This window comes from Notolepis coatsorum, assembly GCF_963971535.1.
Source record: "Notolepis coatsorum genome assembly, chromosome: 9".
NCBI lineage: Eukaryota > Metazoa > Chordata > Actinopteri > Aulopiformes > Paralepididae > Notolepis > Notolepis coatsorum.
This window is the reverse complement of record NC_140173.1, coordinates 95,752,087-95,780,074: the sequence shown is the minus strand read 5'-3', so window position 1 is coordinate 95,780,074 and position 27,988 is coordinate 95,752,087. Positions and strand designations below refer to the sequence as shown.

Here is a 27,988-nt window from a genome sequence, read left to right as displayed (position 1 = left end):
TTATGGAATGAATGAGATTTAAAAATATATATATATATTTTTTTTTAAATACATTTTGAGTTAATTTTCATAACGCGATAATTTGCTGTGTAATTAACGTGATAAACTGACAGCCCTAATTTCTTTTGTACACGTGATCTCAAGAAGGTGCTGAATGAGCTCAATGGCAATTTTTCACGTCTGGTCAATGTTGGCATGGTGTTATTCACTGTCAAAGAAAATATGGCTAGGGCATAACAGGTTAACCCCACATGTAGTATCAAGGACAAAATTACTGGTAAATGGTAAAGAGGAAAGGAAAAGACTGTAATCTCTGCCATAGGCGGGGAAAATGCACAGGGCTTGATGTCATAATGACGTGAGTCAGACTTGTGTTGGGTGACTCAGCCTCCAGTATATGTTGGCTTGGGCAAGTGTTAACTTAGCCCAGGTTGGTCTTTGGTCATCTGCTAGAGTAGAAACGGTTAGACCAGGTTGTGAGTGGAGCTTCTTCCTCCTTGGTCATCTGCTAGAGTAGGAACAGTTGGACCAGGCTGTGAGTGGAGCTTCTTCCTCCTTGGTCATCTGCTAGAGTAGAAACAGTTTAATCAATCAATCAATCAAATCCTTTATTTAACCAGATAAGCATCATTGAGATTAAAATCTCTTTTTCAAGAGCGATCTGGCCAAGCAAGGCAGCAGAAAGTTTCAACATAAAAAAGAACATCACAATAAAATACAGATAAAACATTTACATCAAGCTCCAATTTCAGGCAAATGATCAAACACAGTTGCACTGACCAAGGGAACTGAGTTCGTAGGATTTTAAAATGGCTTTGAATTCTCCGAGGGTGACCAGTCCTGGTAATTTTAGGTCCTCCTGTATCTTGTTCCAAGATGAAGGAGCAGCATATTTAAAAGCCCTTTTTCCCAATTCAGTTCTCATATGGGGAACTTCCAGTGTTAGAACAGCTTGAGAACGAAGGGCATACTTATATTGCTTTGTGCACAGAAGCACACTTAGGTACGAGGGAACCAGTTTAAGCAGAGCTTTGTGCACCAGCGAGAGCCATCGAGAAAATCGTCGTATTTGTAGAGATGGATAACTTGCAATGGTATATAGGGTAGGGCTGTCTTAAATGCTTCTAAGCTTCGAACGTTCGATTCGATGGCACAAGCTTCGAACATAAAAAAAAAATCGAAGTTTAAAAAAAAAAAAAAAAAAAAAAAAAATTCAAATATTTTTTTTTCAAAATTTTTTTTTTTACTTCGATTTGTGTGTGTGTGTGTGTGTGTGTGTGTGAACTACCCATCCCAGTTAGGACAGCCGAATTCCGTCCAATTTTTCGCCGTCGACTAAAGACTCACTTCTTCAACCATTATCTGAAATGATAAAAAAAAATAATAATAATCTAACCGTGACTAACCTTACTGTCATGCACTTGTCCTAATAAACCTACACTGTAACACGCAACACTTTGATGAACATTGTTACTCAGCTGATAGAGTTGTACCCAGGGAACAAAATTAACTTTTTGACTTACCAGCCATTTGGCTGGTAGATTTTTAAAACTACCAGCCAGGCAGATTTTTTACCAGCCAAAAATTAAAAATAGCTTTTTAGTATATCGCCATGTGTTATTATTACTATATAATACTCTCATATGCTATTTTCAATTAATATCATAAACAACATAAGGAATATTAGCATAATTTTGAGTGGACTGAAGGAATGAGTCAGCGTTAATAGTTTTAAATGCAAATAATTTATTGAAACATAGAAGTGGGGTCGGGGACACACACACTGTTTCAACTCACCACCCCCGCATCATATTGTAGTCTAGTCTGTCTTCAAACTTCCACTCCTCTCGAAACCTTTTTATATTTGAATATCAACATTATCTGTGCATCCTCAGTAATCCTCAGTTTACTACAATATACTCCTCTCCTGAGTCCTGACTAGTGACTTCATCGTCTTTCCAAACGCACGCACACACACAGAGAAAGGGAGAGTGCCCCCCCCCCCCCCCCCCATTTCCCTTTCCCCAGTCCACACTGTCTGCTGTTCTCTATGGCTCTGCCGCTGATCAGGATTAGCTTGTTAGCTTACGCTAACATAACGTTCATTTCGGGCGATGTGGGCATAAAGGAATGGCGACGATGCAATGCATGTTAGATGCATTTGACCCGTTGTGAGAAGAAGAAAAAACCACAGACTTATTTCGGCTCGCAAAATAGGCGCACTGCTGTGTAGCTCTGCTCTCAGGGAACAAACTTAACTTTTTGACTTACCAGCCATTTGGCTGGTAGATTTTAAAAACTACCAGCCAGGCAGATTTTTTACCAGCCATTGGCGGTTGGCTGGTACTTATTTTGTTCCCTGGTTGTACCCTTCTTGCTGTCTTGTCGTACAGAACTTGTAAGTCGTTTTGGATAAAAGCGTCAGCTAAATGACTAAATGTAAGTGTGTGTGTAGGTGTGTGCGCGCGCCTTGTAGAATTCCACACATAAGAAAGAAAGATACTAGGATGAATAAACAAAATAGGAAATAAAATGTAGAAATGCATGCAATACATAAATAAATATGAATCTCCATATATGAAATATAACATTTAGATAAGGTGCTACTGAGATGTTTTGGTGAGTTCTTTGTTTTTTTGTGGAAGTTGCCCTTCTTAAAAATGCATGAACATTCACTGATAATTGGTCTGTAGTGGAGTCTACAAGGTCTACATTGCCGGACCATGTAGAATCCGGACCTTGTAGACTGACATAATTCTGTGCATAGTTTAGTCTACACAGGCCATATTTCAAATAATCAAAATCTTACTTCATTCATCTTAAACATTCTTGATTTGGGGGATTGGTAGTTCCCATGAAATCTGAAGTTGTTCAAACGACAACAGCGATCCACCTTGAATTAAATCACACAGCCGAGTGAAACCTTGTTGGATGCGTCAGTCACGAAAGGGGCTACTTAATTAATTAATCCAACCCACTTTATTTATAGAGCACATTTAAAAACAACAAAGTTTACGAAAGTGCTGTACAAGTCCCACAACATAAGATAAAAAAAAAAAAAATATTAATTTTTTTTTTCTCTCGAAGCTTCGAATTAAAATCGAAGCTCGGCCCCGAAGCTTCGATTGCCAAAAAAAGCTTCGAAGGTAAGCCCTAATATAGGGTGCAATGGTGCACTCGATTTCCACATCCCGTGACAAAGCGTAAGGCAGAATGGTACACAGTATCAAGCTTTCTAAGGTACTGATCAGGTGCATACATATAGAGTAAGTCACCATAATCGAGTAGTGGTAAGAAGGTGGTCGAGATCAGGTGACTTCTCACTTCAAGTGAAAAACAGGACCTGTTTCTGAAAAAGAAGCAGAGTTTAAGCTTCAGCTTTGACACAAGTTGTGAGGCGAGCTTCCACCTCCTTGGTCGTCTGCTAGAGTAGAAACAGTTAGACCAGGCTGTGAGTGGAGCGTCTTCCTCCTTGGTCATCTGCTAGAGTAGAAACAGTTAGACCAGGTTGTGAGTGGAGCTTCTTCCTCCTTGGTCATCTGCTAGAGTAGAAACAGTTTAGACCAGGCTGTGAGTGGAGCTTCCACCTCCTTGGTCATCTGCTAGAGTAGAAACAGTTTAGACCAGGTTGTGAGGGGAGCTTCTTCCTCCTTGGTCATCTGCTAGAGTAGAAACAGTTAGACCAGGTTGGGAGTGGAGCTTCTTCCTCCTTGGTCATCTGCTAGAGTAGAAACAGTTAGACCAGGTTGTGAGTGGAGCTTCCACCTCCTTGGTCATCTGCTAGAGTAGAAACAGTTAGACCAGGCTGTGAGTGGAGCTTCTTCCTCCTTGGTCATCTGCTAGAGTAGAAACAGTTTAGACCAGGTTGTGAGTGGAGCTTCTTCCTCCTTGGTCATCTGCTAGAGTAGAAACAGTTAGACCAGGTTGTGAGTGGAGCTTCTTCCTCCTTGGTCATCTGCTAGAGTAGAAACAGTTAGACCAGGTTGTGAGGGGAGCTTCTTGCTCCTTGGTCATCTGCTAGAGTAGAAACAGTTAGACCAGGCTGTGAGTGGAGCTTCTTCCTCCTTTGTCATCTGCTAGAGTATAAACAGTTAGACCAGGTTGTGAGTGGAGCTTCTTCCTCCTTGGTCATCTGCTAGAGTAGAAACAGTTAGACCAGGCTGTGGGTGGAGCTTCTTCCTCCTTGGTCATCTGCTAGAGTAGAAACAGTTAGACCAGGTTGTGAGTGGAGCTTCCACCTCCTTGGTCATCTGCTAGAGTAGAAACAGTTTAGACCAGGTTGTGAGTGGAGCTTCTTCCTCCTTGGTCATCTGCTAGAGTAGAAACAGTTAGACCAGGTTGTGAGGGGAGCTTCTTGCTCCTTGGTCATCTGCTAGAGTAGAAACAGTTAGACCAGGCTGTGAGTGGAGCTTCTTCCTCCTTTGTCATCTGCTAAAGTAGAAACAGTTAGACCAGGCTGTGAGTGGAGCTTCTTCCTCCTTGGTCATCTGCTAGAGTAGAAACAGTTAGACCAGGTTGTGAGTGGAGCTTCTTCCTCCTTGGTCATCTGCTAGAGTAGAAACAGTTAGACCAGGCTGTGGGTGGAGCTTCTTCCTCCTTGGTCATCTGCTAGAGTAGAAACAGTTAGACCAGGTTGTGAGTGGAGCTTCCACCTCCTTGGTCATCTGCTAGAGTAGAAACAGTTAGACCAGGCTGTGAGTGGAGCTTCTTCCTCCTTTGTCATCTGCTAAAGTAGAAACAGTTAGACCAGGCTGTGAGTGGAGCTTCTTCCTCCTTGGTCATCTGCTAGAGTAGAAACAGTTAGACCAGGTTGTGAGTGGAGCTTCTTCCTCCTTGGTCATCTGCTAGAGTAGAAACAGTTAGACCAGGCTGTGGGTGGAGCTTCTTCCTCCTTGGTCATCTGCTAGAGTAGAAACAGTTAGACCAGGTTGTGAGTGGAGCTTCCACCTCCTTGGTCATCTGCTAGAGTAGAAACAGTTAGACCAGGTTGTGAGGTTGTCATCATCTATAATAGAGTAAAACATACAGTACAGTTAAACCAGGATGTCTGCTAGAATAGAGGAGCAATACTATAAGTATTTTATTATTAAATATAACATATATAAAAACATATTAAATTTAGTAGGTATTCTGAGTACACTAGTAGCTTAATAAATATACTAATTTAATTTAGCACTAGGCCATGCTAAATAAATGGTTTGGTTCCGGTTGCCGATTTAGGTGCGACCCAAATTAATTTTATGAGTTTAAAAAAAGTATTTCACAATATTTGCAGAGCTCTCTGATGTCAGGATATTTACTGAGTAGTATTTAGGGGTGGCATTTTTTATACTACTACCTTTGTACATTGTACTTTTGTAAAACAGTGTCTTTGTATTTTAACCTTTAGTATTATGGATATTAAACATGCTGGCAGAGTACATGCGTCCATGTTGTTGTGAACATTTTAATTAAATAAAGAGATTCCCTATCCATAGTCGCTGTGGAATTTTTTTTTTTATAAAATAAATTCCCTACCTACCCATGGCCTTAACTGACAACCAACAGGAACCAAACAATTTATTTTGTTAGGCCCTAGTAGCTTAATAAATATACTAATTTAGCAGGCATTGTGAGTACACTAGTAGCTTGCTTAATAAATACTAATTTAGCAGGCATTGTGTGAGTACACTAGTAGCTTAATAAATATAAAAATCTAGCAGGCATTGTTAGTACACCTAGTAACTTAATAAATATACAAATTTAGCAGGCATTGTGAGTACACCAGTAGCTTAGTAAACATACACATTTAGCAGGCATTGTGAGTATACTACTCAGAACACTTTGAAGTTACCTGTTGATGAAGCACCAGAACAATAAACCAGTCGATGTCTCGCTTCACTACTTTACTGTTGCTGTGTACAACAAGCCTTCCAGATATCAGCTACTGTCGGGCTCAAGTGAGTTCCCCCAAGGAATGAAAATAATTAGACAATCATATGAACTGCTTCTGAGGGATCTCCTGTAATTATCCATTTAGAGACGCCCTTCCTCTCTCTCTTTTTCGCTCTTGCTGTCTTGCTCTCTCCCATCATCTTTCATTCCTCTCTCCATCAATCAGCTGTTAATGATATGCTCCATGGGGCCGGGAAACCTTTAAAGGGAAATTCCACCCAAATCTACTTCCAGTCTGTTCTATGAAAGTAGACATTTTCTGCAAATTTCCCAAGATTTATTCCTTTAAAAAGACATTTATTTTTTACTCCCTATGAATTTAGAGGTTCAGTGTTTCCCCTGCTGGGGGTCAGCAGTGGTGTTATTTGCCCACAGCTGATCCAGTGTTTGTTTAGCTTAGAATTGTAACTGCACCACAGTAGAACATGTATCATTGGTGTGTTTGTTACATATTATGTATATATATATATATATATATATATATATATATATATATATATATATATATATATTTTTTTTTTTTTTACAGTTTTCAGCTAGAGCAGTTTGGCTGAGCGTAGAAGATTGGAGTTTTAAATTGAGTAACCATGTATCACTTTGTCCAACTTTAGCGGAGGGGGAACTCTGGTCATGTGATCTCAAGATTAGTGAAACCCTGGTCATGTGATCTCAAGATCAGTGAAACCATGGTCATGTGATCTCAAGAGCAATGAAACCCTGGTCATGTGATCTCAATATCAATGAAAGTGGAATCCTATGATGCAGCCAATGGGATTACGAAGTAAAGGCTGAAAGTCCTGTCAATTCTGTTGCAGCTCCACCCCAACCTTCTTCTGAAGAGTTCCAAAAATCCATAAAATTATCCTGACATTTCCTGTAATCGCTCCTGCAGTATGATAAAAAGGTATTTTGGAGTCAAACGATTGCATCCAAAATAACTATATTTACTCCAGTAAGTGGCACAGCAGTCTGAAACCCTGACCCAGCTCTCACTGCAGGAAGATAATGAGGTCTGTTGACTCGAAGACTAAATTACATGCTTATTTAATCTTAAATTACATGCTTATTTCATGTTGAATTACATTATTTAGGGTTGGGTGGTAAGGCCAAAATATATCACAATATTTTCTTTTGACGGTATATAACGTAGGGCTGGACGGTATGGTCTAAAATTTATATCACGGTATAATTTGAAGCATAGACGGTAACGGTATATATCACGGTATATTCATTTATCTTAAAATGTCTATATAAATGCTTCTGAAGGGGTAAAAATCTGGCAGCTATTACTGTACTCTTGTATTACTGTCTAGGACATATTTCACATAGTACAGAGGTATTTTAAGAACATTTATTGTGCAAAACTGCAATAGAAAAATGCAAAACCTTTTCTCAAGTTACTTCCATCTCTGAAAAACACTTTTTTATGAAATACAATCAAATCAAGCGGCACAAAGTGAAAATAAAAACTACTGCAGGACATGCGGTTTCTTTCCCTCAAACAACTCAAACACAATAAAACTCCAACATAACTTAACTTTAGTATACATGTTTGACAACGTATAGAGAGCGAGAGAGCGTGATGTAATAGGTTTGAGTTTTAGGTTTGAGCATCCTAAGTTGCCGTAGTTGATGATGTCACACCAGGATGTCATTGTCAACACACAAGAGTTGGAAACGGGAGCAGCCTGATGGATAAAGCGATATAAAGAAACGAATAGCCAATAAATGTGAAGTTATCTTTGAACCTCTGTTGTCAAGCCTCGTCAATATAACCTCACTAATGAAACTGGTGCCGCGGAGTCACGTAAGAACGTTAGCTTAGTGGCTAATGTTAGCCCGTTGCTGCGCTAAAGCAAGTCTCCTCTCAGCCTCCTTAGCCAAATTGAAATGCCCAAACTATATGTCAAGGTCCGTGAGCAAGTGGAGAAAAACTCAGTACAATTAAACACTATGCAACGACCACTGCAAACGTAGAGTGAATCGTCAAGTAACGTTAACGCCATTGCTACTGCTGTGACTAGCTGCTCTAGTCTACCGGTCACAAGGTATGAAGGTATAGGCAAATTCATACCGTTTATACCTTATACCGTCCACCCCTAGTGTATAACGGTATTTGACTGTATTTAGTTTTCCGGTACACATGATTTAATATAACATTCTTTTACCTCATTATCTTACCTCAATTATGGTGCTATTTTATTAGAAATATTTTATTAAACTTTTTTTAAATACTGCTGCAATGAAACATTTTTTTGTACCCTTTCATACAAGAATTGCAGCCTAATTTGCAGCCAATAACAAGACAACAGAATAATCAGAAATAGCATAAAATCGCAGCAGAAACAACAATAAAATAGCAGTCATTTACAATACAATAATCAGTGTGGATGTAGTGAGTGCAAAGTGGCAGAATGCATTAACACATTGTCCGCCATGCATTGTACCCATCCTTATGCCCAGTCTGCCAGTGCTGTAACCCTATGGAGATGTTTACCTTCTTTGCAGGGCTATAACTTTTTAAATATTATAGCTATATCGACATTACTATGGCCCATTCAACATCGGGTATCTATCGTTCCGGATGTGGGAACGTTATATTTTTTCATTCATACATTGTCGTGTTAGTACCGTCGAGAATATAAGTATGTTTTTAAGGTTTTCTGCAGTAATTCCTAAAACGCGAGTTATAGGCCCTGACGCATATGATAGATTATCGTTTGGCGTTTCTTTCCTATACACGCTATATTAAAACATTCAAATGTATCAGACAGGGTCCAGCTGCAGTCCCGGAGGGAGGCTGGATGAATTATGAATGCCATGGCGAAAAAATTAAATATTGATTGACAAACTCGTTTTTCTGGCGCACAACGCATGGCGGGCAATAACGAGTATACTAATTTTTGGCGTCCAATGTGTTAATTAGGTAAATAAATATTAACAATATTTAACAATATTTATTTACAACACATAAATTAACTTATTTACAATTATACATACAGTAGTGACAACACACATATTAACTATTTACAATACAGGGAGGCACATACAACACTCATAACTATTTACAACCAGTGTCAGAGCGAGCGCACTCAAGTTGTTCGGAAATTCTGAGGGCTCAGAGTGCACACTGGACGCTCTGACCAAAGAGTCAGTTTATCAGAGGAGCAGATTTTCAGAGTGAATTTATTAACTCACCTTAACTAGGGCTCCTCTCTCTCTACTGGACTGCCCAGTAGTAAAAAGCGATAAACGCAAAAAAAAAAATCTTAAACAAATAAAGATTTTTTTTTTTTATAAATATCCTCAAACTAAATCCACAATTTGAATAAAGTGATTAATCTGATTAAATTAGTCTTTTCTTTTTTTATTAAATCAGATTAATCACTTTATTCAAATTGAGGATTTAGTTTGAGGATATTTATAAAAAAAAAATTGCTTTTTTTTTATTAAAAACTAAGGTTCGAACGTCTGTTTGAAAAACCCTGACGAAGTTCGAATCCCAAAAACGGGCTTCAGGGACAGCCTTACTAGTAATAGACAACACATCCTGTGATTTCCTACGTATTCAAATGTGTTCACGGCAGTGCCATAGAAGCCTTGCATGGGATGTTTGTGTAGTTTGGTTCCTTCAAATGGGGTTGTGTTTACCGTGTTCACACAAGAAGAGAGAGTCCATATGAATGACTTGTGAATGAGTTGTGGTGGAAATCTTCTTATGCGTGTGGTCAAATATTCATGGTTGATACAAATTTATTGTTAACACATTGGGCGCCATGCATTGTGCCCATCATTATGCCCTCTCTGCCACCGCTGTAAGCCTATGGAGATGTTTACCTTCTTTGCAGGGCTATAACTTTTTAAATATTATAGCTATATCTGCATTACTATGGCCCATTCAACATCGGGTATCTATCGTTCCGGATGTGGGAACGTTATATTTTTTCATTCATACATTGTTGTGTTAACACTTTCAGTGCCGGCCATTAACATGGTAAAGCATGGTTAAATGCCACCACCCACTTCAATGATAGCGTTGTGAACTCATAATCTCTGTCTTAACTTATGGCTATGTGTCTAATCTGCCTGTCGCTTATCAATGACTTGTTTGCAGTCAACATTGTCGAAACAGATTGTTTTTTAATCGGTTAATTTCCGTTTTATAGCATTTTGAAAAGCCCTCGTTTTTCAGGAAAATATATAGATTCCGTGATAAAAGGCATTTACTGGAATATTCTGGAATACACAAACACGCTGTAATTTTTCGGCCTATTTATGAATAGTTTTCAAATAAACGCTAGATTATCGATAGTATATGTATACTTATGCACGCTATAGACGCGGGCTGAAAAATCGATTCTCATTTCCTCATCAGCGATCACAGCCACACACACACACACACACACGAATAGGGCAAACGCTGATATATAGGTGAAAATAGCTCTGATTATCCTAAGACTGGTAAAATAAATTCCTTACTTGAGATCAGATGTTTTTTTTTCAAGTGTATTTTTAGCCAGATACTCTGACTTTTTTTTTTAACAATATATTTATTGGGTTTTAGTTTGCAAATTACAACATGTATATCAGCAGAGCAGTATTCAGCAAACATTTTCACCCCGTTCTCCCTCCCCTAACCCCACCCCACCCCACACAAAATAATAATTCAGTTCACATAGGAAGGATACAGATTTAAATAATAAAAAATAAAAAAATAAACATAAATAAATAATAATACAACCAAAATGTTTTACACATTAAGTAAAGGGTGTTTCTTGTCGTTTTTACGCAATAATAAGAGTTGTCCCATAGTACTACTACTCCCCCTAATCCTGTTCTTGTTGAAGCAAGTTCCCAACATTCGTATTATGCTTTAAGAAGTACACAAACGGTCCCCAGGCATTATCAAAATGTTTTGTTTACGTCTAACAATATACACCATCTTTTCCATTGACATATTTGAAGCCATTTCTTTAATCCACATACCAATTCTTGGTCCATCAAAATTTTTCCAATTAGGAGCTATTACACGTTTTGCTTGTAATATGCACACTGAGATCAGATGTTATCCAAAAAGATTATTCCAATCATGCTTTTTGATTACAGTGTTGGGTACTGTAAATACATAATCCACGCGTTTTCCGGGCCGGCGAGCACAATGGATTCTTCAGTTGGCTTGAGGGAAAAGTAAAATGAGGAAACTGGCCACCCCCCCTTCGTCAGTGTAAAGTAATGGGGTGCAATTACACAGGGAGAGACAATAGGGGGCGGTATCTTCCCAATTGAGCTCAGAGAGACTCTGCAGCACTAACCCGAGGCTCGATTGTTGAAATATGAATTCAGCGGCGGTCAGGTGGCGTGGTGGTCAGGTGGTGTAGCGGAGATTGCGTTCATCACCAACGCCGGAGACGCTGGATTCGCCTGTTCGAATCCAGCTCCCGGCGTTGTCACCAGCTTGGCTGGCCGTTCACACTAATACAATTGGCAGCTGGCGGGGTGGGTCCGGGTCGTTGTAAACAGCGACTCCTACAGTTCAGGTCGGGGCGCCTGCTCAGCGCGGATAGGATCTAAGGGGGGTAGTGTGATCCTTCCACACGTTACACCCTCTCAGTGAGAGTCCGCGCTGCCAGGTGAAAAGAAGTGGTTGATTGGCTAGATGTGTGTCGGAGGAAGCACGTGATAGTCTCCACTCTCCCAGACTGACTCTGGGGGGTAAGTGCGCAGCGACCAGGAAGGGGATTGGGAATGGCATAACGACTAACATTGGGACGGGAGAAAAATCTGATGAAAAAGGAGGGGGAAAAAGATTAAAAAAAATAATAAAAATAATTCAAATCGCCAATAAAAAAAAAAGACAAACAAACGCTATATAGCGTCGGGGGCACTCAAAGGTCGGCATGAACTAACGACAAAAACGCGTCCGTGGCACTCAATGTGTTTAATACTGTCGAGAATATAAGTGTTTTTAAGCTTTTCAGCTGTAATTCCAAAAACGCTAGTTATAGGCCCTGAAGCATATGATAGATTATCGATTGGCGTTTCTTTCCTATACACGCTATATTAAAAAATTCAAATGTATATGATCGGTATACATTATGCTTCATCATGCGTGAAGGAAAGGGGAGGGGGGCGGGGGTCGTTTATAATTCCTTGATCGTTTCGAAAGCGATCCAAATGCACTCGAGTGTGTATATTGATCCACGCCACAATATATCTCTGGCGGAGGAATTTCCTCGATGCACCGATCGCCACTTCCGGTTTGGCGTGAGTGTAACTCGCCCGACCATCCATATTGCGGCGTTGCAATATCAGAACAGGATCCGGCTGCGATCCGGAGGGAGGCTGGATGAATTATGAATGTCATGGCGAAAAAATTAAATATTGATCCCAAACACGTGATACGCCGTTGTTGGCGTTCAACGCATGGCGGGCAATAACGATTTACGCCATTCTTGGCGCACAATGTGTTAATGCTTGCTAATCAAATACAAATACTTGCTTTCTGTGAAAAGGGGGTGGGGGTTGTGGGGGGGGGGGGGGGGGTGAAACAAACATTAGGGTGAGGGGAGAGGAGCGTCTCTACAATTCGTAGCCGCATTTTTGCAGACCCCTCTCTGATTGGTTGAGGCCATTTCTGCAGACCCCTCTCTGATTGGCCGAGAGCGCGCATGCGCATGAGCCGCGACAAGCTCCAGGAGTCGAAACTCCGTTAAGCTCCAGAGAGAGAGGCTGAAAACCCACAGTTGTTGCCCGACGGATGGGAGCCGAATCCCGGATCCGAGTTTTCTGATGAATAGCCCCAAAACATGGAGATCGCGAACGCAATTTATACGCATGGAAGTATTGATTACGCCATAACGAATCATTAAAAAAATATACCGTTAACTGGAATATGTTGTGTGTGCCTTTACACATATGTTGGATAGGATTATGTAATTGGTTTGTCATTAAAAACCAATAATAATCGCTCGCCAGCTTCGCTGACCAGAGCTCTTTCAGATTCAAAGTTTTAATTGCAGCCTGGAACATACATGTTTCGGAACCAATGTGTAACTAGACAGTTACAATATAACATTTATATTAATTAACCCAGTTAATGCCTTAAGAGAGTCTGGTGGTCAATTGCTACGGAAATGTTGTGTCCAACATATGTGTAAAGGCACACACAACATATTCCAGTTAACGGTAGGGCTGACCTTCGAAGCTTTTTTTTGGCAATCGGGGCCGAGCTTCGATTTTAATTCGAAGCTTCGAAAAAAAAATAAAAAAAAATGTTTTTTTTTTTTTTTTTTTTTTTATGTTGTGGGACTTGTACAGCACTTTCGTAAACGTTGTTGTTTTTAAATGTGCTCTATAAATAAAGTGGGTTGGATTAATTAATTAAGTAGCCCCTTTCGTGACTGACGCATCCAACAAGGTTTCACTCGGCTGTGTGATTTAATTTAAGGTGGATCGCTGTTGTCGTTTGAACAACTTCAGATTTCATGGGAACTACCAATCCCCCAAATCAAGAATGTTTAAGATGAATGAAGTAAGATTTTGATTATTTGAAATATGGCCTGTGTAGACTAAACTATGCACAGAATTATGTCAGTCTACAAGGTCCGGATTCTACATGGTCCGGCAATGTAGACCTTGTAGACTCTACTACAGACCAATTATCAGTGAATGTTCATGCATTTTTAAGAAGGGCAACTTCCACAAAAAAACAAAGAACTCACCAAAACATCTCAGTAGCACCTTATCTAAATGTTATATTTCATATATGGAGATTCATATTTATTTATGTATTGCATGCATTTCTACATTTTATTTCCTATTTTGTTTATTCATCCCAGTATCTTTCTTTCTTATGTGTGGAATTCTACAAGGTGCGCGCACACACACACCAGCGTTTCCGTTAGCCGGTAATTACCGGTATTTGACCGGCAAAATCTGTTGAAGTCCGACATATTTAATCTCTCCGGTCATAGTGTCCGGTGAAAATAGTTCCCTCTGGGCACAGTTTGATTATTTGAATTGTATTTGGATGGGCTGGAGTTGGGTGGCCTATGCGATGAACGAAACAATCATTGCGTTTGTTGTCGTTGCTTCGCTCAGCGAGAGCTTGCTGCTGGATTTGCGGAAGGCATGCAGCTGCAGACCCACAGAACCCACCAGCTTTGCTGGCACAGTGCGGTCCCCAGACCTGGAAAGCTGCTCTGCGGGTCTGCAGCTGGATGCTTCTTGCAAACTAACTGCGGCCGGCTCGCGCTGATAACAGCTTTCATTGTTGGACCGGCTGCTTGGTGGAGCAACGATGAAACGAATGTAATGAATCGTTCGTCGCATGGGCTATTTAATTTTGGCCTGTTTTGGTACGGTTCGGGTGGTCAAGTTGTGCTTGGAGGGAGTTGTTTTCACCGGACATTATGACCAGCACCAAGTCGTTGGGAGGTGGAGATATACATCACGCAAACCCACGATAATGTTGCCGTCTCTCTCTGCAAAATTTCTCAGTTCTTCGCTTGATATAATTAATACAAATGTCCAATATAACGGAATTCGTTAGCTCATAAAAATGTGATTATAACAGACTGCTGTTTAGTGTCAGACCGACTGCCCACATACGCGGTCTATTTTATTTCAAGTCAGCAGCAGCACGGAGTATCGAGGGACTTATTTTATTTGGAATATATTAATGACTGTATACGCAAAAGTAGCCTAGTAAATAAATAAATCTACATGCCTTGAGGATGACATTCTTTATATAGCCTGCCTATCAATTGTTTTAAAGCTCAATAAACTATGACCGGAATTAATCTCATTTGTCCGGTAGATTGATATCTTGCAGGTCACGGAGACCGGCAAAAAAAATTTCTAACGGAAACCCTGACACACACACACACACACACCTACACACACACACACACACACACACACACACACACACACACACACACACACACACACACTTACATTTAGTCATTTAGCTGACGCTTTTATCCAAAGCGACTTACAAGTTCTGTACGACAAGACAGCAAGAAGGGTACAACTCTATCAGCTGAGTAACAATGTTCATCAAAGTGTTGCGTGTTACAGTGTAGGTTAGTTTATTAGGACAAGTGCATGACAGTAAGGTTAGTCACGGTTAGATTTTTTTTTTTTTTTTTTTTTATCATTTCAGATAATGGTTGAAGAAGTGAGTCTTTAGTCGACGGCGAAAGATTGGACGGGATTCGGCTGTCCTAACTGGGATGGGTAGTTCACACACACACACACACACACACACACACACACACACACACACACACACACACACACACACACACACACACACACCTACACAAATCGAAGTAAAAAAAAAAAAATTGATTGATTGATTTTTTTTTTATTTTTTTTTTTAAACTTCGATTTTTTTTTAATGTTCGAAGCTTGTGCCATCGAATCGAACGTTCGAAGCTTCGAAGCATTTAAGACAGCCCTAGTTAACGGTATATTTTTTTAATGATTCGTTATGGCATAATCAATACTTCCATGCGTATAAATTGCGTTCGCGACCTCCATGTTTTGGGGCTATTCATCAGAAAACTCTGATCCGGGATTCGGCTCCCATCCGTCGGGCAACAACTGTGGGTTTTCAGCCTCTCTCTCTGGAGCTTAACGGAGTTTCGACTCCTGGCTAGAGGAGCTTGTCGCGGCTCATGCGCATGCGCGCGCTCTGCCAATCAGAGAGGGGTCTGCAGAAATGGCCTCAACCAATCAGAGAGGGGTCTGCAGAAATGCGGCTACGAATTGTAGAGACGCGGGAGAGGAAGGGGAGGATAAAGGGGGGAGGAAGAGGTGTAAACAGAGGCCTCAGAGGAAAACGTCCACACCTCTGATAGGTCAGAGTTCAAGAGTTGTGATGTGATGACGTAAAAAAAAAATTATAATGGTGGAGCCCATGACCGCCACACTGTTTTCCCATCTCTACTCAATGGCACCAGCATTATTGACCATTTTAGCGATGTTTGCGGACCCATCGTGTGTTCTGTATTATAGCTATGGAGACAATAATATGGCAAATTTTACAGGCATTGTTCATAGTCCAACACTGACTAACCAGTTAATTTCTACATACTGTAGTTTGTGCCATATTCCATGCTAAACATCGCCCCTTTCCAAAATAATGCGTTATATGCATTATGCCCAAATCGTTCTGGTTGCTCGCCTGAAACTCCAAGTACTTCCAAATCAAAGGTATATACCATATACATACGTGTCTTCACAATATCATCAAGGGGGGGGGGGGGGGGGGGGTCGTTTTAACTTGAAACTGCGATCGTTACCAAAAGCATCTTTTGAGTCCGGTAAAATACGACACTGTGATCGGTACAGAAGCATGTTTTAGGTAAAAAAAATACCAACAGGTTACCTAAGATACACCTTACCTCAGTCAGAACTTACTCCAAAATGAATAAATCCCAGTCGTCCCATGGCGATTGCAATTACTTGTGTATATTGGGCATGGCTACCATATGGGAAAGAATAGGTCTGAGGCACCAGATCTCCTCCCGATTGCTATGTCCTGATCCACTCCGAGGCGGAAGCAGCAGATCTCCTCCTGATTGCTATGTCCTGATCCACTCCGAGGCAGAAGCAGCCGGAGGTAAACTCGGTACTGGAAGACAACTGATATCCCCAGTTCACTCAGTTCGGGATTGCAATTCCAACGTAGGCAGCTGTGCCAGGGAGACCCAGGCAGCTCAGAGCGAGTGTTTAGAATGGGGATCAAAGGAAAAATATCAAAGGATCAAACCCAGAGAAAAGTCGGTTGGTGACGAAACCTGACTTTTCTCGGGTTTGGCCGGCGGGCAAAGAGTTAATTATGTGGTGTGATTATAATAATATATTATTATTAGTGCTGTCAGGCGATTAAAAAAATTTTTCTAATTAATTACAGGATTTGTAATTAAATCGAATTAATCGCATTTTAATCGCATAACCATTTTAGGCCTGATAATAATAATAATAAATTCAATTTGTACCGCACTTTATATTTGTGAAAATCTCAAAGTGCTACAGGAGATAAAGATGAAAAAAGTTAAATGAATAAAAACAATTAAAATGAATAAAACAACCAATGAAATGGAAGAACATAAAAATAATATTATAATAATAAAATGAATAAAGTCAAAGAATAATTCAGGCAAATGCCTTGTTAAAAATGAATGTTTTTAGGCCCCTTTTTGAAAACCTCAAGGGACTTTGGTGCTCTCAGATGGTCGGGGAGGGCATTCCACAGCCGAGGAGCAGCTGAGCAGAAGGCCCGGTCACCCATGGTGCAAAGGTGTGTCCTGTGTATGGGTTGGAGCGTGTTTGAGTGTCTAGAGCGGTGACACAGTTCTGAATGTGTTGGAGCTTCTGGATGCTCTTGCTATCCCGATGAACAGTGCGTTGCAGTAGTCAAGCCTTGAGGAGACAAAGGCGTGAACGAGCTTTTCCGCATCTGGCAGGGTGAGTGTGGGATGGAGTCTTGCTATGTTTCTAAGGTGGAAGAATGAGGTTTTGCACAGGTGCTTAACCCTTTAATCGCCAATGACGTGTTTAGACGTCATTCCTCGCCATGCGTAATCTGCCAATGACGTTGTACAGCGTCTTTGAGATCAATATTTCAAAAATCTGTCATGGCAATCATATTTCACCCACGGAGACTTGACGGGTGCTGTAGATCTCCTCTCAACTCTCCAACGGTTCAAGACCGCCATCTGGTGGCCGATCGGCGAGTTGCCAAAACCGGAAGTGAGCGGCCGGAAGTGGTGCTCACCCATATTTCGTCCGGCCACTCGCTATCGCTCGCGGGACTCCATCTCGACACACTGGACATGGATCCGTTGCCATAACTCGATAAAAACAACATGATTGGACGTATATTAGTATTATACAACCTGGAACTGGACCAACTAGATCGACATCCCATAATAACGATCTTTTTGCTCCATTAGCATCCCCCATCGCTACGAGGAAGCTGCTGTGAGTTTCAGCGTGTTTGATTATTATCCATACCAACTGCTCTGATCTATACATCACCCATACTACATAAATGATTTAACGTCGGCCACGGACTTATAACCCCCCCCCCCCTCACTCCGGGCACCAGCAGATGATGAGTCATGACGTTTAGGACCTTGTACAATTGAAATTTTTAATCTGACGTCAATCGGTATCAAACTACATTTGATGATCTAATATATGTATTTATGGCTATAACTCACGTTCTATGGAATGCTGCAGAAAACGATAAAAACATATTTATACTTTAGACCATATTTTAGTATGAATGTGTGAATGAAAAAGTAGAATGTTGCTACATCCTAAACGATAGATACTTGATGTTGAATGGGCCATAGTAATGTCAATTTAGCAATACAATTTAAAAAGTTATAGCCCTGCAAAGAAGGGGAACATCTCCATAGATTTACAGTACTGGCAGAGAAGGGATTAAGATGAGAATAATCTCCGGCAGATAAAGGGTTAATGTGGGAGTCAAAGGTCAGGTGGGGGTCCATTTTTATGCCCAGGTTAGTTATTACAGGTGAGAGGGGGAGGTTCTGGCTGGAAAAGGTGATGCTGGTTATTGGGGATGATTTGATTTGGTGTGGGGTGCCGATTAAAATGGCTTCTGTTTTGGTGCTGTTTAGTTCTAGGAAATTGGTGTGGTCGACCGTGTCAAAGGCTGCTGACAAGTCCAGGAGGATGAGGAGGGAGTGGGAACTAGGGCTGGGCGATATGGCCAAAAATTATATCGCGATAACGATATCGATAACAATATCATATCACTTGATACAAATAAAATAAAATCGAAATTTTTATTTTTTAATAATTTTTTTTTATAAACAACAGATGTATGTTTATTTTGCAGCAATCTTTGTCGTTGCCGCCATATTTTGTGTTACATCCCCTCACAGTTCTCAGGCTGCAGCTGGTTTGAAAGCGAAAGTAAACCGGCTTCTCTGCTGGCTGTGGCTCCAGGGGAGTTGAACAGTTCTGGCTCTGCTAGTTTCTTTTCTATCTTTTGGTGCTTTTTTGGTGGACAAACCACTGCACATGTGCACCGTGACTCATGACTGGAGACTAGCTCTGCTAGCTCTGCTAGCACACATACCCTACTGTGTACAGACTGTTTCAAACTGTATTTTAAATTAGAAAGCAAACAAAATAAAATAAAAATAAATCTCAATTTGGTCAGTATTGTCATTTGGACAAGCAAAGCCATTACTTTAAGTTGCAGGCAAGAAAGACAAGTCTGTCCACTGTCTCTGGTTTTAAAACTGCCCTGTTGCAGGGTAGAAAAAGAAAACAAAAATATCGATATTTTTTTTCCCGATATTTTTTTCTTCCGATATCGATTATTAAAATATATTGCGATAATTATCGTTATCGTTATATCGCCCAGCCCTAGGGGGAACCACCGTCAGCAGCCATCAGAAGGTCATTAGTGACCCTGACCAGCGCTGTTTTCGTGCTGTGGGCTGAGCGGAACCCCGACTGAAATTTCTCATATAGGTTATTGTGTTTTGAGGTTGGTGAAGTTGGGCGGCCACTACTTTTTCCAGCACCTTTGAGAGAAAGGGCAGGTTGGAGATGGGCCTGTAGTTAGAAAGAACTTCCGGATCGAGGGTGGTGGGTTTTTTCAGGAGGGGTGTAATGATGGCTGTTTTTAGAGCAGGTGGAACATGGCCGGCTTGGAGGGAGTGGTTAATGGCTGTGGTGATGAGAGGACTATTCTATGATATTCTATATTCTATAATCATATTTCAAATTGCATGTGTCTGGATGGCAGAATTAATCACAAAACCTTCTGTTTAATCATCTTCCATTTATTCATTTGCTTAGATTTTTCAGGTCTGGTAAATTTTAGCATGGTGTTATTCACAGATAAAGATAATAAAAAAAATTGAATTGATATTCTCATTTGGTTCATTACAATTTACTCAAGCCTAGTAACAGACACAGTATTTCTGACACTGAGAATACATTCCCTGAGATCCATAGATGTCCCTAGAATCAGATGCCAAGAACATGCATATTGGACCATATTAAAAAAAGTCTGTAAATAATTTTTTTTTATTATTTTTGAGTTAATTTTCATAACGCCATAATTTGCTGTGTAATTAATTAATCTAATTAACACGATAAACTGACAGCCCTAATTATTATATAATATAATAATTATTGTAATTGTAGAGATCTATCCCGACAATCTCGTCTTTCTTTCCTCTTGTCATTATTTCCATTTCACGTTTGCTTGATAGCTCAATTGTTAGCCTCAGTGGTTTCAAGTTATGCAGTTGCCTAGCAACAGTGTTCTCAGTGCTTTAACCATGTGAACGCCAAGCATATATCGTGTAGTCGACTTCCCGTGCTCACACTCCATTTCAAGTGATAAGACACCAGTTTGTTTAATTTCTGTTGATATGCGTCTAATACAGCAATGGAAAATACAACAGTTGCTATGTATTTATTTATGAGAAATATATCTTTTTTTTTATACAAATTGTGCCTAATTACTGGATCTTGTAAACAAGTTGCAGAGATATCGTACTTTTCCAATGTTTTACCTTCACAGAAATCAGGCATTTTCTTTTGAATGCCGTTACCAATGGTTACCAGCCATGTTGGAAGAGAGACAAGTACACAAACATTCTGCGCAATGCCTCTATAGAGCTGAGCGATCCTGTTATGACATAACATAACTCTACACTCTACAGTCAATCAGGATAATATCTGCTATTCAATTCAGCTTCTGCTGAAGCCTGCAGATGCCAGGGTTTCATTGTGGTTTTAGTTTAAAAAATTTAATTAAATATGTAATATATATATATATATATATATATATATATATATATATATATATATATATATATATAAAATACATTTTGAGATACCTGTGTATGCAAATTTGGGTTTGAATTCCTTTTTTGAGTGACTGTAGATTGTAGAATATAATGATAATTTGATCATCGTTACCTTGGTGATAATTCCTGATGACATTCCAGCATGTTAACAGCCTGTTGTTCTCCATGTTGTGTTGTACTAGATACACAGACGGCTTGAAAAATACACCAGATGATGTGAGTGTGTGTGTGTGTGTGTGTGTGTGTGTGTGTGTGCTGGCCGACTCTGTGTTGATCTGTCTCTTCTTCTCTCCGTTCCAATGCCTCCCCTTCTCCTATGCAGCAAGGACAAGTTTGGAAGGTTTGCAAAGTTTATCACCTTCCACTGATGAAACCCTCTCCACCCTTCCTACTCTCCTCCTCCTCCTCCTGGCTGCCAGTCCTGATCTCTCTCTCCACTCTGCTCTCTGTTGTTGTTGTATTTGTTGTTGTTGTTGTTGTTGCTCCTCCCTCTGCTTGTCTGGACCAGTCGGGATTGAGAGCAGACAGAGGCCCCTCCCACAGGAGATTTATTAAAAGCTTCCATATGATGACCTTCTAATGCCACAGGTTTTTTCATGTTTGGAATTTGAAAGAAATGCAACTTCCTGAATTGGTTGTATTGTCAGTGAGCTGACCCCAGACCAGCTGCTGCTGAGCTGGGCCATGTTTCCTAATGACACAGCAGATCTGAGATGCAACATTAGTCCAACAGACAGCCAACAGAGCAAAGAATATCATTCCAGTTTAATCATGTAGCTGACGATGTCTGGCTGCCAGAGAGATTTACATGGATACAACAGTAGAAACCAGTAAAGGAGACAGCAATACAATGCTAAGAACTAGACACCAGTACTAAGAACTAGTCAAGGCAGCAATGCAGTACTAAGAATGAGATAAGACAACAATACAATACTAAGACCCAGACAATGCAATGCTAAGAACTAGTTAAAACAGCAATACAATGCTAAGTATACTACAAACTAGATAGCAATACAATACTAAGTAGTGTACTAGACTACAATGCTAAGAACTACTAGACGATACAATACTAAGAACTAGATGAGGAGACAATACAATACTAAGTACTAAACAATACAATACTAAGAACTAGACAATACAATACTAAAAACAGGACAATACAATACTAAGAACTAGACAATACTAAGAATTAGACAATACAATACTAAGAACTAGATGAGGAGACAATGTAATAAGAACTAGACAATACTAAGAATTAGACAATACAATACTAAGAACTAGATGAGGAGACAATACAATACTAAGTACTAGACAACAATACGATACTAAGAACTAGACAAGATAGCAATGCAATACTAACAACTGGACAACAATACAATACTAACAACTAGGCAAGACAATAATACAATACCAAAAACCAGACAAAACAGCAATACAATACAAAACTGGCAGTCAGTCAGTGATAACTTATACCATCTCACCCCAAAGGTTTCCCCCAGGGGGGCCAATAAAGGAATATCTTGTCTTATCTTATGATTACATTTGTGTTGTAACCTACTAGTTCTCAAAGTAGTGTCTTGGGACCCGCACGGTCACTACATAGAAAAAACGTAATGATGTTTAATGTTTTTAAATATTTTGTACTAGTTAGCATAACTAAGTTTGTGGTTGAGTGTGACGTCCAGTGCTACTTTGTTGCTTTCAGAGTGGAGAGAGAGGTCTGTTCTGGCACCCCCCCCCCCCCCCCCCCCACACACACACCCTTACCTTTAACACCCCTGGTTCTCAGCGTATTCCCATGATCCACCCCTCCATTCACTGCACTCATCCATCCATCCCTCCATCCATCCGTTGTTTCTTCCACTTCTCACTCTGCCTAGTCAGTTAGCTCGTTGCACTAGCCACTACTAACGACACACATTATTAATCCCCATGAAAACTACCAGTCAGCTAGCTCGTTGCACTAGCCACTACTAACGACACACATTATTAATCCCCATGAAAACTACCAGTCAGCTAGCTCGTTGCACTAGCCACTACTAACGACACACATTATTAATCCCCATGAAAACTACCAGTCAGCTAGCTCGTTGCACTAGCCACTACTAACACTTTTACTAGATCTGTAATTATGCTTTCTACTGGGAGCTAACAAGTTTCCGCTACTATGTTAATTAATTTAGTAAATTAGTTCAGCTAGTAAGTGAGTTCAGAAACTAAGATAGTTCAGCTATTAAGTTAGTGTAGTTCTAACGCAGTAAATCCACTTAGTTAGTTAACTTTGTTCTAATGCAATAAATTAGCAAGTTAGCGTAGTTCTAGTGAGAGATGGTAAACTAGCGTAGGCTAGTTCTAAAGTAGTTTAGCTAGGTGTATAGTAGTTGTTATAGTTATTAGTGAACTGATATTAACCAGTAAATTGAAAGACAGTGTTGTTTTTTCCCCACAGTTCTTCAGGCCGGGTCAAAGGGTAACCTCTCCAGTAGCCAATCAGGAGACAAGTCTGACCATAGTGCTTGGCTAGAGCGGTGTTAGCATCAGTTATCATTGTCCTAGCAACAACAGTGTACTTAGAAAACTCCATGGATGCTGGCAGTCACAACTTGGTTCCTTGTTTCACAGTTTATTAAATTGGGCCTCATTTAGGTCTTGTGTATAATTTAAGCAGCTTGGGGTGGTTTTGGGACCCAAGGAAACAAGTTGAGACTCTGAGATCCAGCCTGTGTAGCTGACGGGTGTTGAACCCATGTTGTTGTGTCCTCTGTGATGTCCCCGGCCCCAGTGCAGTGTTCCGGACCCAGCAGTGGTATATGAGTTCTAGACCCACCTATAAAGCTTGGCATGTTCTGTTGAAATGTTCCAGCTTCTCAGATGATTTTAGTCTGTGAACTAACTAGCTAGCTAGCTAAATATTCAATCTATTAAGTCTGTAGACTTAACTAGCTAGCTAAACTATAGGCTATATAAATAGCCTGCTAAAGTTTGCTTGTCCAAATGACAATACTGACCAAATTGAGATTTATTTTGTTTGCTTTCTAATTTAAAATACAGTTTGAAACTGTCTGTACACAGTAGGCTATGTATGCTAGCAGAGCTAGTCTCCAGTCGCGAGTCACGGTGCATGTGTGCTGTGGTTTGTCCACCAAAAAAGCTCCAAAAGATAGAAAAGAAACTAGCAGAGCCAGAACTGTTCAACTCCCCTGGAGCCACAGCCACTTTTTTTGGTACTTTCGCTTTCAAACCAGCTGCATCCTGAGAACTGGTGTGAGGGGCTGTAACACTAAAGATGGCGGCAACGACAAAGAATTGCTGCAAAATAAACATACATTTGTTGTTTAAATAATAATTAAAAAAATATATATTCTTTTATACTAATAAAAATATAGATAATTATTGATATCGAACGATATAAATTTTTTTATCGTGATATAATTTTTGGCCATATCGCCATGCCCTACAGTTAAGCCGATTCACTGGTGTTTCCATACATTGATGACGTACCCAATACATGGAACTAAAGAAGCAACAAATTATTACCATATTGACCCCGATATAGGACCACCCCCTTTTTGGAGGGTCAAATCTTACTCTTATGAAGAAAATAATGACATTTGAGCAGCATGTACCAACAGAACTGTTAACTAGTTGTTAGCTGTACTATGACACATTATGTACCCAGACCAGGGGCTCCATTTATCTGCAGAAATGGGACTACGGCAGAGTTGGCACGTAATTATCGTTATGATAATAATCATTATTATGTGGACCCCCTTGAAAACAAGATGGTTCATCTCAAGGGGTAATTCCAAATAAAGAATTTCAATATATATAATTCTGTCTAGTGGTATTTTATAAAGTTGTACATAACGTGAAATATATATTCAGAACAACATGAAGGTAATTCTACATTATAATATTATAGTAGTGATATAATCTAAATGTATTTAATTTCTGTAACAACCAATAAATGCTAGCCTACTTATGTAGCCTATGTTATGGAGGAATGAAAACAGGAGAATGTATGTTTTGTTCTTCTACACATTGCTCTAGTTAGGGCTGGGCCATATGGTCAAAATATGATAATATTATATATTATACAGTTTAGTTTTTTCCAGTGCAAATGATGTTATGATTTGACATAATTTTGATGTATTTTTCTGTAATACAATTGACATGGTGCATTAAGAAAAAATGGATATGGGAGCTCCAGTAGCTCACCGCGTACCTCGAGCGCTATTTCGGCGCCGGGGACAACCGTGCTCGTCACGGATCTGGGGTTAGCGAGTTCGATTCCCGGACTGCAGCCGTATCTTTCTCAGAGTGTCTTCCCCCATCTGTACCCATTCAAACCTGTTTCTGTCGGTCATTCTTGACCAGAGAAAATGCGATAAACGCAAAAAAGAGCCAGCGGAATGGCCAAAGTTTAAAAAAGAAAAGAAAAAAGGGATATATCCCAAAATCTTCATAATACTGTTGCAAGGATTTATTTTTATTCATCTTTTTAGATAAATTTACAGAATAAGATATATGTAATTTACGATTTCTATATATCGTTGATGATGGTACAGTAACAATCCATACCTTTGCATGGATCCATGACGGACCGTATATGTTAATATTTGTTATACCTCCCAACTCTAGCTCTAATGTGTACCATAAATGTATGCATTCACTCTCCTTCACCACTTTGGTTTCCGCTCCCAGAACTGAAGTACCAGCAGAACCACTGTGTGATGTAGTGTCCATGTCAGTCACGTCACCAAGCAAGAGTACACTATGCAAATGTCCCTCTTCTCCTCAGCTGTGTCCAATCAAAATTGTACCCGGGGCAAACATTGTATCGTTGGGCAGCCATTTATTTGGCTAATTAGGTGAACTCGCAAGCTTTCTAATCGTTTGTCAAACCATGGGAGCATATTTATATATCTCAATGTGGTTATCCCAATAAAATAATTTCAATATATATTTGCCAATAGTATTAACAGCTGGGTTAGCCTGGGTAGCTACTGTATATAGGCTGCCTGCAAATGTTATTGTTATCAATACTTTCAAGTTTTGTTTTATTTGTGACATATAAGGTACATGTACATTACAGTGAAATGCTTGGTTCTGTATGAGCCTCCTAAGATTGTGCTTCATACAGTAAAAGTAAAAAGAATAAAGACCAAACACTACACAAAATATACAATATACAAAACTGAAGTACAAAATGCAACAAATGCTAAAATGAGGTAGAGATGTAGCACAAATCTTTTGATAATAGATAAATAGATAAAATATGGTGTAGTTGTCAAAAGTGTTCAAAGTGTAAGTGAATGTTAAAGGTGGATGTTTAAAGTGAGTGTGTGCATGTGTTGGTTGTCCATCTAGCATTCGCTAAGTTACCTAGATTGCTAACATTAGCATTGACTAATAAGGGTGTCTGAGCAGCGGACAGGACAGAGCGGTGTTTCAGTGAAGTAGTTAGCTAACGTTAGCTTCTCTATAAAGACGGATCGGTTTTCACTTTTAAACGCAGTGGAAACTGGTTGTACGTGGATTTTACCCCCGGAGCGAGATTGACTGGTACATTACGTTATGACAACCGCACCGTGATCACTGAGCTCCCGTAGGATTCCATGCCATCCCAGCGCCAATACAAACCCTGTCTATGGCACACACGTCATGTATGGACTACATCCTCCACATCGGTCACGACTACACTACCCACAATGCACAGCAGTTCCTGCCAGCATCGGAGCAGGGTTGATAGAGCGCCCCCAGGAGTAGTAGTGAACGGATATGAGAGGATTGTAATAGTGATGCTCTGGAGTTATGACTGTAGAGCACGTGGCTAGCTCTCTCTGTCTCCATCTCTTTCTCTCTCACTGTCTTTCCCTCTCACTCTCTCTCATTGTCTTTCCCTCTCACTCTTTCTCACTGTCTTTCCCTCTCACTCTTTCTCACTGTCTTTCCCTCTCACTCTCACTCCCTCTCACTCTCTCTCTCACTGTCTTTCCCTTTCTCTCTCTCTCACTCACTGTCTCTCACACACTGTCACTGTCTGTCTCTCTATCTCTAGTTATAACTCGGTTCTCATCATCTTTTTCTGTGCTTCTATGTTAAGCTCTTGTTCTCTCTGCCTCTCCATTACTTTTCTGCTCCACTCTGTCAGTCATTCAGCTCGGTATACTGTGTGTATGTGTGTGTGTGTGTGTACACATGTTGGTTGGTCCTATCTGGTCCTCTCCCAGTGGCTGTGAGCCTCTCTGATGGCAGCACGATACAGACATTAGTCAGTAGGGAATGGGATTGGACAGTATATTCAAATTTTTATATATTGTGAAACAAAAATGTGACATTATGAATTATAGGGCAGAAATACATATTGCGATATCAACTACATTTTATTCTGCCGTAGTAGTAATCACAAATTACTAGTAGGGGTGGGAATCACCAGTGACCTCACGATACTAAATATATCGCGATACGCTGAGTATTGCGATATTAATATTGCGATTTTCTTTTTTTTTTATCAAATTTAAATTATTACTTTTTTTCAACTGCAAAGTAAAACTTTGTCAACATGTTTTTTTTTTTTTTTTTTTTTTTTTTTTTTTTTTTTACTTTGGCCATTCCCCTGGCTCTTTTATACGTTTATCGCATTTATTCTGGTCAAGGACGACCGACAGAAACAGGCTGAAAGGGTTCAGATGGGGGGGAAGACACTCTGGGAAAGGCACGGCTGCAGTCCGGGATTCGAACTCGCTAAACCCCAGATCCCCAGACGAGCACGGTTGTCCACGGCGCTGAAATAGCGCTCGCGGTACGTGGTGAGCTACTGGAGCTCCCCTGTCAACATGTTTTATCTAATAAAATAAAGTTCAGTCTGTTCATCTCACTTCAATCATTTTTATTGCAGAACATGGTATTTTCTCAAGCAGACGGATGTCAACACTGTAATCTGTGTTGCATGTACCTGACAAACTGAACTGTTTGTATTACAGTCATATCCTAGAGTTGTTCCGATACCAGTATCGGAAATGCCGCAGATACTGCCTAAAATGCTGGTATCGGTATCGGCGAGTACCGATACCACGTAATTTATCAACAACACTGCGGTCTGTTGAGTGAGCATTATAAAACAAACGTGTGTTTAACCGACCGTGAATTAAAGTGTCAATGCTGTTTGTCAT

General features: G+C 40.1%; 1 protein-coding gene across 4 annotated transcripts in view; it reads left to right on the top strand.

Moving 5' to 3' along the window:
- Nucleotides 1–27,988, top strand: part of nckap1 (NCK-associated protein 1) — a 115,632-nt gene that overhangs the window by 18,357 nt on the left and 69,287 nt on the right. For 2 of the 4 annotated variants that reach the window (XM_084322266.1, XM_084322265.1), the window contains exon 2: nt 21,136–21,153. The exons of the other annotated variants lie outside the window; for them this stretch is intronic. In XM_084322266.1, the coding sequence (XP_084178392.1) occupies nt 21,136–21,153 (18 nt within the window). The remainder of the gene's footprint in view (nt 1–21,135; nt 21,154–27,988) is intronic. 4 annotated transcript variants of the gene reach the window in all.